This window comes from Panicum hallii, chromosome 3 (assembly GCF_002211085.1).
Source record: "Panicum hallii strain FIL2 chromosome 3, PHallii_v3.1, whole genome shotgun sequence".
Classification (NCBI taxonomy): Eukaryota; Viridiplantae; Streptophyta; class Magnoliopsida; order Poales; family Poaceae; genus Panicum; species Panicum hallii.
Window position 1 is genome coordinate 1781592 of NC_038044.1, and position 14664 is coordinate 1796255.

Consider the following 14664-nt stretch of genomic DNA (forward strand, 5'->3'; position numbering starts at 1 on the left):
AGCTCGAGATAAGGGGACACATGCTAATGCCCCCCTGCGGCTCCGCTAGCTGCTTTCCATGAGAGGCCTCGTCTATCTTGCCTGCTTGCTTGCTTCCTTCATGCAGCTAGCACTGGTGCGGCGGAGGATGCAGGAGGACTCCATCTTCCTGTTGTGTTCGGTGGCATGATCACGAATACTATGTTGTGGACGTGCTGTGGAAGGCTAGCTAGTAGGGCTGGGAGTTGCAGCGCTGGTCCATCATCTTGCAGCTGTCGTTTTACGCGCAGCTGCCTAAATTTCCGCACCGGGCGGCAACTAAACTCGTGATCTTTTGGGCAGATCTTTGCGGCCGGGACCGGGGATGCGTGCGCGGAGGGGAGGCGCACAGTGCAAACAGTGCAGTGCGAGGAGCAGATGATGTTTGATCAGATGTCCATGCCCTGCCTGCCCACCCCACCAGATTGGAGCACGCCTTTCCTCTTGCGCACCGGACAGCGCCGTGACGTGATAGAGAAGGCCAGGCCAGGAGCCGAGCAAGGAGGAGATTGATGACGATGATGATGGAGAGAGAGAAGGAACTGGCATGTTTTCTGAGGCCTTTTCACCATCGGCAGGCCAATGGCCAGGGCCTGCAAGCATGGTGTCATGCTGGTGTAGTAGTAAGGTTGGTGCCCCGGCCGCTTTGTGTCAGCGTGAAAGGGCGCCTTTTGTGGTGTGGAGGGAGGGAGACAAAGTGGAAGCAAGGGCCTGATTACCACGACCAAAAGGTAAAGCTGAGCACACAGCACAGTCTTATTTGACCGGGCCCCCTTTTTACTCGCATGATATTATTCACCCGGCAGGGTGCAGGCAGAGGCAGTTTCCTTCCTATACGGCGCAGAGGCAGCACAGCACAGCACTGGCCGGCCGGTCCGCACTGCACGACCGGAAAAAAAAGAGTGGCAGTAAAAAGCGGGTGGGAAGAAGCCGTGAACAGCGCCATGAAACAGCACGGACTGTAGCGGCACCGACGAGGCCGGGTCAGTGAGCAAGCCAGCCGCTCGTCGTCCTCTCTGCTCGTCCTCGCCGGCGGAAAACCAACCTATGGACATGGAGGTCGCGCAGCACAGTGCTGTTGGCGTCACGGTGCTAGTAACATAACAAACCAACGATAGCCACCGCCTCACGTGGACAGGGGATGAACAGGGCGCCCGGCCGCGGCAGGACGGCGGCAGTGATGACCGGAGGGTAACGTAAGTCAGGCGCCACCGGTACATGGCGCATGCAGCAGCAGCTAGCCAAGCCAAGGCAGCCACAGTGCAGCAGGCCCGCTCCCTTTGCTGCCGCTGCGCCCAGCAGCCGCTACCTGCCGGCCGGCCGTCCGGCCTCTCCGTCCCCGGCGGCCTGGGGGGCTCTGCTGGTGCTGGCCCCGCGCGACGCGACGCGACGCGAATAATTTGGCACGCACACAGCACGGCTCGCCCTTGGCTCGGTGCCTGGCTCTTGGCTGCCTGCCTGCCTTGGTCCCCCTCCGTCCTCCGCGCGGCGTCGCTGTTAGGCGCGTCGCGTGCCGCGCACCACCTGCCGGCCGGCCGGCCGGGGGCCCCGCTGGCCGCGGCGACCCACGCGTCGCGTGCCCGGGGGCAGGAGCGGGTCCCGGCCCGGCCCCCAGACGGAGCAGGCAGGCCCACGACGGGCGCGCGCATCATCACCGCACGTCGTCGTCGGCGTCGGAGGTCTAGGCTGCTGCTAGCGTGGGCCTCGCTCGCCGGGACAGTGAGATCGCGTCGTCGCCGTTTGGCCGGGGAAAACGCCAGGAAGCTTCTCGGGCGGTGGGGCGCATGCATGGTGCTACAGGAGTCACGCTTCCACAGTGCGCGGAACGAGCGATCGTTATCGCGACAGGTCGGCCCACTCTCCATCGACGATCGTGGTAGGAGTAGGAATCTGGAAATGGGGTGGACGCCCAGATCTATACTTGCTTGGCCACAAGGTACCTGCGCGCAGCCTTTCTTATTCATTCGGCACGTACTGTACTGTATATGTGTACGTACATGTACGCAGTTACTGTACTACGTACGTACGCGGGCAGGCACAGCTTGTATATTACAAGAGTGCACGTGGCAACTGCTGCAAGGATGACGACGAACCTGACGTCAGGTATGAGATGGTAGTACATGGGTGTACGTACCTGTCTAGCTAGCGATGAGCTCACTTCACTTCACTCCTGTACATGCCGCTGGTTTTCCAAGCCAGTGCAGCTAGCTTAGCACGGCACAGTGGCGATCCGTTTCGCCGTCCTGTAGCCTGGTCACGGCCGGCCGGCGTGCGCGTTGCCTGATGCATGACGCTGCTCGGCAGCAGCTCGGCTGTGTGTGTGTGTGTCAGACTGTCAGCTGAGGCCTGAGGACACACACGCAGCACTGCCCCGGCCGGGTTCTGCGTGCCTGAAAGCCTCAAGAAACCGAGCGTGCTCATCAGCTACGTACTGGGCTCCTACCTCCTCCTGCAAGCAGACAGTAGTAGTTTTTTTTTGCTAGTTTTCTTGGAGGATTTAAATTTTTTTTTTGAGAATCAGGAGGATATATATGCGTGTGCCATGTGGCGAGCGAGTGACGCAGTAGATCCAAACCGAGCGTGCTAATAATTCGGGCCACTTGCGGGCCGGCCGGGCCCTCCGACACCACCTGAACATCGTGTGCCGCCAAGATGGCCGGCGTGGGCCTTCTGGGGCCTGGGCTACCTTACCTATGCTGGGCACGTGGGCCCTGCCCCTGCGGCGGCCGTCGTCCTCGGCCGTCTCGGCTCGGCTCGCACACACGCCGTGTACCGTACGACGTCAACACGTCCATGCCCATGAGTATGATCTAGTGATCTTGTCGTGTCAGTCCTTCGTGGTTGGGGACCAGTAACTGATGAATGAGAGATCAGGGATGGGCGCGAGATAGATCAGAGGGACCAGACTTTCAGGACCCCTTCCCCATCCCTCTCTCACACCTACTTGCAATCTCATCTAGTACACCACACCTTCTGCGACCTAATAAGCATTATGTATGGGTTTTCATGTCGGAAATACAGACAACTTCAAAATATCAAGGCTAAGCAGGGGTTTTATGGAAAAAAAACTTATAAGTTTGGTAAAGTTTGATGGTATTATATACATACATACATACATACATACACACACATACATATATATATATATTTATATATATACGACGAGTTTTATCTACACTCGCGTTTAGCTATTCTCACCATCAGTATACCACTGTGCGTACGTCTGTATACTCATTTATCACTTTGAGTATGTTCATATACTAAGTCTAAGATACTTTAAAAGCATATATACAAAAAATTTCAAAAGCACCCCTATTTTTTAAATATATTATGATTATACCTCAGTACTAGTTTATAAAAATTAGTATATCCACATATTGTATGTATGATCACATACCCAACGTATATACCATCATAGATGTTCTAGTATGATCACATATTTCACGTGTATATATATATATATATATATATATATATATATATATATGTGGCATCTGGCAAACAGGAACGAAGGAACGGAACAATGCAATTTCTTTCTGAATTTTGCGTGTCGGCTCTGCTTGCTTGCTTGACGAAGGCCACATATATGCACGCAGGTTACGTTGATGATCGAAGGGTTGGGTCAGATAGGCTCGAGATCAGGCCTCAGGAAATTATTTAATGGTGCATGCATGTAGAGTGGCCCTGGCTAAATTAGCTCAAGACTCTTTGTATATATGATAACGTGGTAGTGTTGGCCCTGGGAAAAAAATTGCAAGCTTTGTGGATGCAGTATGGGCTGCACGCGGCATGTGGGCACCAAACAAGTGTAGATGATGGCCAATGTTTTGGTCTCAGATGTAGTATCTTTGTATCATTGTATGGTAACAAGAAGCCTTGATGATAGATGTTACCTTTACCTGAGAGCACGTGCTTTCTCCACACTCTGTCCTCCTGGTCGGTGGGCCTCCGTGGCAAAATTCATAGCTCTCCTTCGCTTGGATGAGGTGCTTGCACGCCTCAAGAGAGGAAGCAGCGTTTCCTTTGCTTTATTTTGTCATGTTCCCGAAATAAAGGAACTTGTTATTACCTGATCATTCATGTGCCCATCAGCAGATCGCCCTTTTTTTTTGGCCGTCTAGCTACAAATGTCCAAATTACACTGAAAATGTTCTCATATGAGCAGCTAGATTCCATCTGGACATCGAGCGACAGTTGTACGGTGCAATTCAGAATGTCGTCTCTTTGTAAGTGGCTGCAATCACAGGAGAGGAGATCGACACACTCATCATGTTTTGTTCGTTCCTAGCTATACATACATACAGATAGAATAGCCTTTCTCCTCTCGGTTGAACGTATCATGGAGAGGGGAATCGATCCCGTGCATCCCCATTTGCGGCATGCTAACTCGAGCTAGGCCTCCATCATCGTGCTAGTGTCTGGGCCGCGATGTGCTATGGTTTTCTCTCGTCTCCTTTATTTTACCTGCCCTTGTGCAAGCCTGTCAATGTCATGGAGTGTTTCATCTTTCATGGTGGGCAGTCTTAGAGGATCGAGAAGACCTGCCACCACCATGGCAGCATATATTCGCCAGGCTCAGGCTAGGAGAGCGCCCGGGCGGGTCTCGTCGTTTTGCAGCCTGTGGATGTGGATCGGGATCATCGGAGCATGCACTTTATTTGTTGAATTGGGCGTTTGGGCATTAGGCCTAGATGAGCTATTTTCTTTTTGTTAATCCGAAAAGGTTAGGATGTTCATATCGGCTCAAACTGAAGCCCTGGAGAAATGGTTGTTAAAGAAAATAGAAAGGTTCGGTTTACACTCTTGATCTGTAGCAAAAGTTCGATTTTCAATCTTAAACTATAAAATCGGATAAGATAAGAGAAGCTATCCAACTGTTGAAACCGGGCAAATTTGGCCCTTAAGCTGGTTTTATATTTTTTCTAAAACAATAAAGAATTCTAATTAGATCTAAAAATTCAAAACTAATTTATTTTAAATTAGAAAAATACGAAGGTAGTATCAATTTTTTTTCTAAAACTGTAACCTATCTCAGAATTCCCAATGCTGCTGCTGCTCTGGGTGTTCTGATTGAACACTCATTTGTCATTTCAGCCCTGGTCATGATCCACACGGCCCAGTTGAAAGGTGAACATAAGTCTATTTCATAGTTTCCATAGCCCAGCCCAACGTGCAAGTTCACGAGTACGGCCCATTTGGCTTACAAAACGTACAGCAATTTCACATGGATATTGTAAGAATTCTTATCAAGAAATGGTACAATCCCTTTCCCTAAATAAAACAAATGGTATAATTCCTGTATGAATAACCTGAAATCCAGTGCTTCCAATAGAATCAACCCTAGAGCATAAAAATCAACCGATTTGTTACAACACCGTTCAAATTCAAAAGAAATTTAAGTCATTCACCGAGGAGGAGCCTATTAGTCTGCTCATACATGAGCTGCACTTGACTCGCAAACCAACAACAGACCTCTTCCATCGACAGTTACATTAATTTGGGACCTGGGCATGTACCACCAGTTGGTTATGGCCCCTGCCCCTCCTACGAGGAAGAACAGATGGCAGTGCTTCTTTTTTTTATATATATACATATATGTTCTTCAAACCTAGTTCCTCTGTCATTCATGATCAGGCACAAAAGTAGGTCGAGTAGTATAAAGTATAAACCATGACCTTCATGTCACTTTTCAATCAAATGAAAATTTTAGAGTGATAAAACTCAACGAGAGCAATCATAAAACAATATGTAAAAGAATTGACAAAACAAGGATGAGGTTCTTCTGGCAACGCAGTGGAGTGAAAAAGAAATATCACTTAGTGAAATGGGAGAAGATCATTAGTCCTAAAAAGAAAGGTGGCTTGGGAGTGCAAGACATCAGGAAAATGAATCAGAGCTTGCTGTGTAGATGGTGGTGGAAACTGGAGAGAAGAGAAGGATTGTGGCAAAAAGTAGTTGAGAAGAAATATGTTAAACAACTGAGTATCTCACAGCTGAAATACAAGAGCTCAAATTCTCCAGCCTGGAATGATTTGCTGAAAGTGAAAGATATTTATCTGCAAGGAAGAGTGATTAAGTGTGGGAATGGAAGAATGGCCGATTTTTGGGAGGATCAATGGTGTGGCTCTGTATCCCTGAGAGGGAAGTTCCCTGATCTGTGTGACATTTGCAACGAGAAGGTGGGTTCAGTGGCTGAGTTTGCATGCAGAGGGTGGAGATTGACCTTCCGAAGGAGGCTTGACGAGAACCTGCAAACTCAATTCCGCAGACTGAGGGATTTGCTATCTGCCGTAGCCTTATCTAATGATACTGACTCACCTGTGTGGGTGTGGGAGAAATCAGGAATTTTCTCAGTAAAAAGTCTGTATACAAGTTCCTTTGCAGCAACCAAGTTACAGCGCCAAATAAACATATATGGAGAGCTAAAGTTCCCCTCAAGATCAAGGTGTTCATGTGGTTAGGCCAGCAGGAGGCGATTCTAACTAAAGATAACATGGCAAAAAGAAAGTGGCAGGGGGACCAACGGTGTAGTTTCTGCCAAGAGCAGGAATCTGTGATGCACCTCTTCTTTAACTGTCCGCTAGCCAAGTATGTCTGGAGTCTGGTAGCTTTCGTGCTGGGTGCGCGCTGCAGACCCTGCTCTTTTGAGCAGTTCTGGCACTGGGCGAACATCTACATCCCCTCACATAAACAGTTTCATATGGTGGGCTTATCAGCAATATGCTGGGCCTTGTGGAAAGCAAGAAACTTGGTGTGTTTCGAACAAAAAAGAATTAAAACTCCCACTGAGTTAGTTTGCTCGGCTTCTTCGTTCATTTCTTATTGGGCAGGGTTGCGCCGCTCGAAGCAGGTGCGGAGGTCCTGAAGAGCGCGGCTTTGTTCTTCCGCCGTGCTTCTCCAGTGAAGATCGCGCCCCGCTGGGTCGAATGCGGTGTTCGTTTGGAGTAGCTAGTCTTTCTAAGTTGTGGAGAGAATGATCTTTTGAGGGGGCCGCTGCTCGTGAAGCCGGTCCGGCTATATGTCTGGTGGTAGCCCTGGGTGTAACCAGCCGCGTGGTCTCTGATCTTTAAAAAACCGTTTTGCTGCTACTTTTCTTTAGTTTGCTTCAGACTTTGGACCAGTTAGAAAGCTGGCTTAAAAACACTGTAATTTCGTTGCCTCGGTACTGAAATTCGGGCTCTTGCCCACGATGGAAAAATATGCACACACACAGACATGGTATCCAGATGGACTGCTTTTATAAACATGTGCTGTACAGGCTCTCCAAGACTAACAGTTTGCAAAATGTGATCCTCTGTCAGTCCTTAATCACTCGAATTTGCCAAACCAACCAACTTCAGCATGTTGCGATCCTCTTTGAATCTCTCAAGGACTGTCCCCTTGACAAGCTCCGGTTTTTCATCTTGTGCTCCCCTCATTTGTATCCCCCAACATTCAATGACTTCTGGCCTGAACCTGTTTGTCTTGGAAAGGGGAGGGCTGGTAAACGTGCTGCAAGTAAATGAGTGCCCTTGATCGAAATTTGCAGATAAAAAGAGCCCAAAATGATGGGGCTGCCCTCCAAAGCCAATACCATTAGGTATGTTCTCAGAGCTGAAGTTTATAGCACACTGCAAAAATAAGCTAATGATTACTCCCATTTCTAGTTCTCGAGACGAGTAGTAATACATACAGTGAAGAAAATAAAACAGAGAAGATGTTAAGAACGGAGCAAGGCATACCCATTGCAAGTTTTTGTTTGCTCCTGTAGGGCGGAAAATGGATGCTTGAGGGTATAATTTGAAGAGGAATGTCTTCATGTCACCATAAAAATCACTGTGCCTTTCCCAAGGCTGTGGTGCATATCCACCATAAACTGATCCTTCTGTATCTTTAACAATTAGAACAGTCTGCGCATCACCATTCCTGTAAAATGGAAAACATATCCAAGAATTACATTTATAGTTCATAAGTTATTAATACAAAAGTATAAGCAATGATAGGACAAGCATAAGGACTCCCATGAATCATGGCAGTCTGTTGTATGCGCATTATTAGCAATGAGAACTGGCTTCAATGTGGCAGCTATCCAAACAAAGAAAAAGTAGCTGAAATCATGCCATGAGGGTGGAACATAGTTTCATAATGTCATTTCCATACATAGTAACACGTCTTTATAATCACGATCGAAGTTAAAAAAATGTGGCTTTCACTCAAGCAGATCTACAAAACCGAAGAGTACTCACGTTACTTTGCCTAAGAAAGTGTTGAAGCTTTGCCCATGAAGGGAACTATGATATAAAAGCTTCCATTCTTGCACCTCATGTTGGGAAAAGCCACCTCCAATATGCCAGGCATACTCTTTATTTAGAAGTAGCAAATCAGTGGAGATGTTTTCAGGATAGTGAAGCAGTGGTACTTCGAACCCTGGTCTGCCTGCAAACGAACTATAAGTCAGCAAAAGCATGCCATGATATATCATATACGTTGCGGATAGGGATGGTATTTAACATAAATTAAGATTTCATTTAAACTTCTCAAATATCAATAAACATGCAAGAGGTACAAATGTACAACTGAAGATAGCATGTGCAGAACTAATTGAGAAATTCTTTCAGAATGAACAGGCAAGAGTGTGAAATGACATAAGTGATTAAGGGGTATTTGTAAGAGGCAAAAAAAATGTATACCTCGACTATTTGATTTGATCTGGTTTGAGACTTAGAAAGTAATGGTTCGATAATGGAACTTCCATGTCAGTGTCTTCAGGTACAAGTTTGAGGATGAACAGTCTGGAATGTCCCATTTTTCAAGAAAATAGTTTTCCTATATGTGCTGTATTTTTCACATAGTTACATGCATGAGAAAATTCTGTGAGCACATGCTTATGAGCTTCTCCTTAACACTCCAACTGTAGAGTGCAATAACTTTTTTGAGAAAAGAGCAAAAACTTTCACCCCAGCCATCATGTGAATCAGCGCTGTGTCAATTCCTAGATGTGAAGACTAATGGGGGACCGCCTGAGGAAAAAAATGCCAGTCCTACTTCTACACCATCAGATGGACCGAACATGATCGTATGAATTAATTTTAGATGCTATATACAATTATTTTATTTTTATTCTATTTTAATGATGGAAATGCTGCGTTTAGGAATACCAGCAGAAAGACAAGAATAAGACAGACCTGAATCAGGGGGCATCAACAAATTTCCAAGGAATTTCCGCAATGATGGCAAGAGAGTGCACCATTTCCTAAAGTCTGATAATGACATAGCCTTCTCTGAGACCCCTTCAGCATCCTTCGAAAATACTGCAGAGTTGAGGAATGCTTCAAACGTTCTGTCATTGGAACCTTCCCCAACTCCCTTGTTTTCTGCAAATACAGTTTCATGAATGGACGCCAAGACAGCTTCCAGATCAGACCTGGAAGTGCACGAGAGGGGTAAATGCAAGAGTAAATACCAATCGATGCCTAAAACCTTGAATAAAAGAACCCCCAACGAGACTATAAATCATAAGCCTTGTTAAAAACACAAAACATAAATTCTTACAAGTGCAGACAAACTCATCTCTTTCAATGGCACCCAGTGAAAGAGCTACCTAAAACATGCAAATGGAAATGCGTAGAGGCCCAATGGTAACAAGAGACCTTTTCCTCCTTCATTCACTTGCATTTTGTAGCACAGTTGTTTGGGGTAATTTCAAATTTGAAGTGTACAACTATCGAACCAGCTTAGCAAATGACACAGTCCACACATGACACGTCAATGTGTCAGAACTCAGAAGATAAACATTTCCCTCGAGATGTACCTTGTTAAGACACCATCTCCTGTAACGTCACATAGTTGATAAATGAACTCATCAACCTCGTCTCGAGTTCCCCTTCCATATGTTGCCTACATGTAACAAAGAAAAGATTTTCAAACTAGAATACATACAAAGTAGACAAGTTTATAAGATCACAGCGAAAACTCTCATTGAATTAAAGCACTGAAGCAGTCTATGCATGCAAATAGCAATCTATCGAGAAATATTGCATCCATATATCCAATTCAATTTCGATCAATTCCACCAAGGCATCACTATTCTCACTTGCGGCAACAAACTAAACAACAGAATGGATCGAATTGAGTCGAGCATTAGATCAGAGGTACCAACTTTGGAGATGATCAAATCCTCGAACGTGACTCCATCGCTCCCGTCACTCTCCTTAGCCACCAACTGGAACAGCCTCTCGCCTAACGGCCCCCGCACCCCATAGTACTCCTGCACGAAGAGAGCCACACCCGTTAGAGACCATCATACAGATCCAGCAAGATCCAAACCAAATTCAAAGCAATTGGGGGAAACACGGTTGCTCACGAGGAAGACAGCGCGTGAGATGGCGCGGCCGCTGGTCTGCGACTGCGCTGCGAGGGAGGTGAATAGCGCGCGGAGGCTATCCAGCTCCTGCTTCGAGAAGGCCCTGCGAGGAGGCGCGGCAGTGAGATCACCGGACAAAACTCGCGAATCTCCGCAGCGACGGAGGTGGCAACTGTGAGTTTGGTGGTACCTGGAGGCCATGACGAAGCGGGAGCTGGAGGCGGACGCCGTTGAAGCCTGCGAGTTCCCCATCGCCGCCGGCAACGTCGACGGCGAGGGCGAGCGCGTTCAGGCTCAGCAACTGCCAATTGAACTCCTCGCGGATCTTTTTTCTTTCTTTTCCCCTATTTTTTCGGGGAGTTTTTCTTTTCTTTTTTCAATTCTCGCTGTAACCAAACTGGACGGCCCCTCGCGCCACCAAGGGACGCCTTCGCTTCGTGGGCTTTTTGCTTTCTCGCTTTTCACCTTTGGAGGCCCATATGTTGGCAGCCAAGCCCAAACAGCTACAAGGGCCGAGCGCTTCTTGGGCCGGAGGCGGCGGCGGCGGCGGGTGTGGTGTGGCGCGGAGCGGAGCGCGCCGACGACGGCGTGCACCGGCGCGGGCGATCCGCTGGATGAGCTTTCCGGTGAGCAGGCGCAGGTGATCCACACCCATCACAAGAGACTTATGACCTGGCTCTAGCTAATCGGTGGTCCAGTCCTGTCCTCCAGGATTTCTCCCTGGTCCTGGCCATGCCGGCTTGCCCGCATCATGTTCGACGAAATGCCGCGTCCGGAAAACCCAGGTAACCCAGGTGTTCTCGTGGGCAGCATGTGGCGACGGTCCAACCTAACTCGTGTTTGTGCTTGGCTGCTTGCCAGTTGGTTCATCAAGGGATGTCTGCCGGGAGGCGAGCAGCAGACGGCACCGTTGCCTGACAGCGCCATCTGTGCAACTTTGGTCTAGGATCTGTGTCCAATGCTCCGATGGGACCGCAAGGGATCTCCTGGAGTTCCACGATCTTCTTCAACTGAGAGTTCTTGGCCTCTTCGTTCATGCGTCAAGGTATTAGCATAATTAGTTTGTTCAGTTATATTGATTGTGCACTGCTAATGGCTGCCACTATATTAAGCTGTTTCATACTGCAAATTATGTCTTTATTAGTACTAATAATTTTTCTTGCATTGGTTCGAGATATTAACTTCTGACCACTTCCATGGTTCCTATGCTGTATGCCATTTGGTCATACATCCTCATCTTGTACAAGCTTGGCTGTCTGGTACATTTATCAAAATAGTATTTTATAGCAAGAATAAAGTACCAGAATTCACTTCACTTTTATTACGCTACAGTGCATATGTTAAGAGATCTTTGTTCCATCATGTATTCATTCTATCCGTAGACAGTACTCCTTATTTTCTTGAGTTCTTTGTACTTGTGTCGGAAAGATATCGATGAGATTTTATCACCCACGACAGTACTGGTTGCTGGATTAATTCAAGCTTTCTGGTCAAAGATTTAAACAGCTTCCTCTTTCTTTCTTTTTTTTTATATAGCCGTCTTTACAGCTCTGTCCTCATAAAGGCCGTTGCCCATTTTGAGGAAGATGCCAACTTAAGTGCTAGCATCGGACTCACAATCCATAGCGGATGGTGGGATGGCAGAGATGCACAGACGTTATAAATGTTGAAGTGAATCTTAGTTCAGTGGAAGGTCTTATAATTTCCTGAATTTTTAAGTGATACAAAGATATCGATTTTATGGTACCACAAAATGTAAGATAATAGGTTTCCTAAGACTCGAGACATGGTTGCACTATCAGAAGTTTCAAAAATGCTGATGGACTGTTTTTTGAAGCTATATCTAGCAAGTCTTGAATTATCAATTAATATGTTGGTGTCATGGCTCGATCAAGTATTGCAGAGTCGATGTTTCATCTTTTTGGTAATTTACAAACATTTTGAGGAAAGATGCCAACTTAAGTATCGGACTATCCATGGCTGATGCCATGGATGCATAGAGCTTATAAATGTTGAAACGGAGAGCCTGTAGGTTGCTGAATTTTTAAGTAATGCCAATTTATTGTTCAGGGTGCCACAAAAATGTAAAACAAAAGGTTTCCTAAGACACACTACAAAATCAATAAAGTTTCCAAAATGTTGGTAAACTTGTAGCTATATCTATCAAGTCTTGAAGTCTCAGTTGAATATATTGATGCCATGGTTCAATCAATCTTGCACTATACATATTTCATCTTTTTTGTGATTTATACAGTTATAAGTACATATATTAATTTCTGCCACCACGATATTGATAACCCTGGTTCAGACAAGTCTGGAAATTGACATGTAATTCGAAGCCAGAACATTGAAGTGCTCTGCTTCGACTGTTGCTGATTTTACTGCATAGGAATTCAAGATCTGACTGTCCTTACTTGTTTTATTATGATACGTATTTGAACTTAAAGGCATGCAGATGAGGGATCTCGATGGCAAAATCATTCTCGGGGAATGCCGCGTCGCCCATCTCCATCTCCACAGATGACCACCAGGTCAGGAGTGAGTATTCACCTTGAGTGGGTCCAATTGTGTATCAGTCTTTACTGTTGATGACTTGGTCGTCCTGATTGAATTACAATAGGACCGTGAGGCAGCTCTTTTCAGTTTCGCCTGGATCCATCCAATCCAGCGAGTAGGATCCCTTCTAAGGTACTCCCTAATTCGGTGAGTTTGTTATCTTACTATTGCAAACTATTCTATGAGAAGCTTAAGTAGCAGGTTTGCATAATACGCTTTGGTCTCTACAATATGGTATGCATCCTGATCCCTCAATTATGCAGCCATGTTCCTTGATCTAATTTCCGAGTAAAATGTCGTGGTCCAATAAGTTATGGTGGAAAGACTAGATCATACACAGTGCTAATTTATTGGATTGGACACTTCCTTCATTGGGTTTGTAGCGCAGAAAGTGTCCAGAGTCGACTAGAAAGTTGCAAATAAAACTTCGGCTGAAATAGGATGTTTTGGTGGTACTTCATTAGGCATATTTTAGCCTGGTTAGTTTGGAATTGTCAAAACTAACGGGAATCTTTGTATTATTCCTTTGCGACGCAGAGGGAGGTCTTTACCACCCTCTGCAATATGTGCGTGTTTTGTCAAAGTAGTCACGTTGTCAACTCTCTACTCAGAGTCGGCCCTAAAGTGCTCTCGACCTGCTCGTCAGATTAAACAGGCAAGAGCAAATCCTCTTTGATTAAAAGATTCCACAAGAAATGGATTTAGTGCTACACTTTTACTGCTAGAGTGATTCATAAGCTGATGGTGAGGATTGAAATGAATACGCAACGCAGTTCTAAATGCTTGTTGGTTAGGTGTCATTTCACAAGTTGCATCCTTGAGGCACCAAAAGTAAAGTATGGAAGCTCATTGAAGAGCAAACGGCATTGAAGGATATAGGCTGCAAAGGCATAGGTAAGTAATATATGCCGGCCTCTCTTCACAGGCTCCATACTTTTAACATTGAGAAAAAAGGCTTTATATTTACCTAAAATGGCTTTAATATTTAAGGGGAGTCGATTCACATAAGCAGTGGCTCATTGATGCACATTTACTACTTTGCTAGATGGGAGTAGAACCCTTTGATCAGCTGCCGCGGCCATAAATCTCATCATAAAGGAGCATTCAAGGTGCTAAAACTATATGCAGCTGCTGCCAACAGTATGGAGTAAAATTACTCGCAGGTACTGCCTGCCATCATCTCTGCTCTGCATGGTGGAGTCGTAGAGAGCAAAAAAAAAGAAAGAAATCTATTTTTCAAAGGAGGAGGAAATCTCAACTGATGGCTAACTGAAGATACCATTTCCTTGCCTAATTCCTAGTCCATACTCCATGGATGTCTCTGTTTACATTTTTACTGCAGCTGCAGGGAGGGCAAGTTGGGACATACTAGTAGAGTAGAGTGGTTTGGTTCCAGCGGCTGAATACATAATCTTTCTCGAGTAAAACATGATCTTTGAGGACGACGCATGAATCTCGCAGGGCTCCATCTTATGATCTTTCCAGACTAGGATGGGATCACATAGAGAGAAAGGAGGAGATGTGAATGAAGGAGATAGTAGTCCAGTAGGGAGGAAGAAGAGGAGGACGTGGGAGCTTTGTTGTTTTGCATTAATGCCAAGTAAAGAGAAGCATTGACCTCTCCCCTACTTGACACAATGACACCCCCCTGCCTGCCCTATATAACTTCCTAGCCGCTCAACCAGACGCATCAAAGCTCATCTCTTTCGCTGTTCTCATCTCCTCTTCGGATCCTCCAGGCTTGCTTC

The 14664-nt window shown here is 46.3% G+C and overlaps 1 protein-coding gene and 1 long non-coding RNA gene across 7 annotated transcripts; one reads left to right on the plus strand and one right to left on the minus strand.

The window, feature by feature from the left end:
* Positions 1–7167: 7167 nt before the first annotated feature.
* LOC112886042 (TLD domain-containing protein 1) lies at positions 7168–10711 on the minus strand. Its single transcript, XM_025951794.1, has 8 exons — positions 10551–10711; positions 10361–10463; positions 10157–10264; positions 9809–9894; positions 9183–9421; positions 8244–8433; positions 7740–7923; positions 7168–7628 (listed from the first exon to the last, which is right to left on the minus strand). Exons 1-8 carry the CDS (start codon positions 10610–10612, stop codon positions 7323–7325), a joined length of 1278 nt encoding a protein of 425 aa, XP_025807579.1. The 5' UTR covers positions 10613–10711; the 3' UTR covers positions 7168–7322.
* A 33-nt stretch (positions 10712–10744) lies between these two features.
* LOC112886043 lies at positions 10745–14662 on the plus strand. Of its 6 annotated transcripts, none has more exons than XR_003227322.1 (6): positions 10746–10986; positions 11059–11145; positions 11222–12891; positions 12981–13810; positions 13962–14079; positions 14259–14662. It is a non-coding gene; the product is annotated as an uncharacterized LOC112886043 (long non-coding RNA). The 6 variants fall into 6 exon arrangements; XR_003227321.1 differs by having other exon boundaries at positions 10825–10986; positions 11222–11405; positions 12808–12891; positions 13962–14662; XR_003227325.1 differs by having other exon boundaries at positions 10825–10986; positions 11222–11405; positions 12816–12891; positions 13962–14662.
* Positions 14663–14664: the final 2 nt, after the last annotated feature.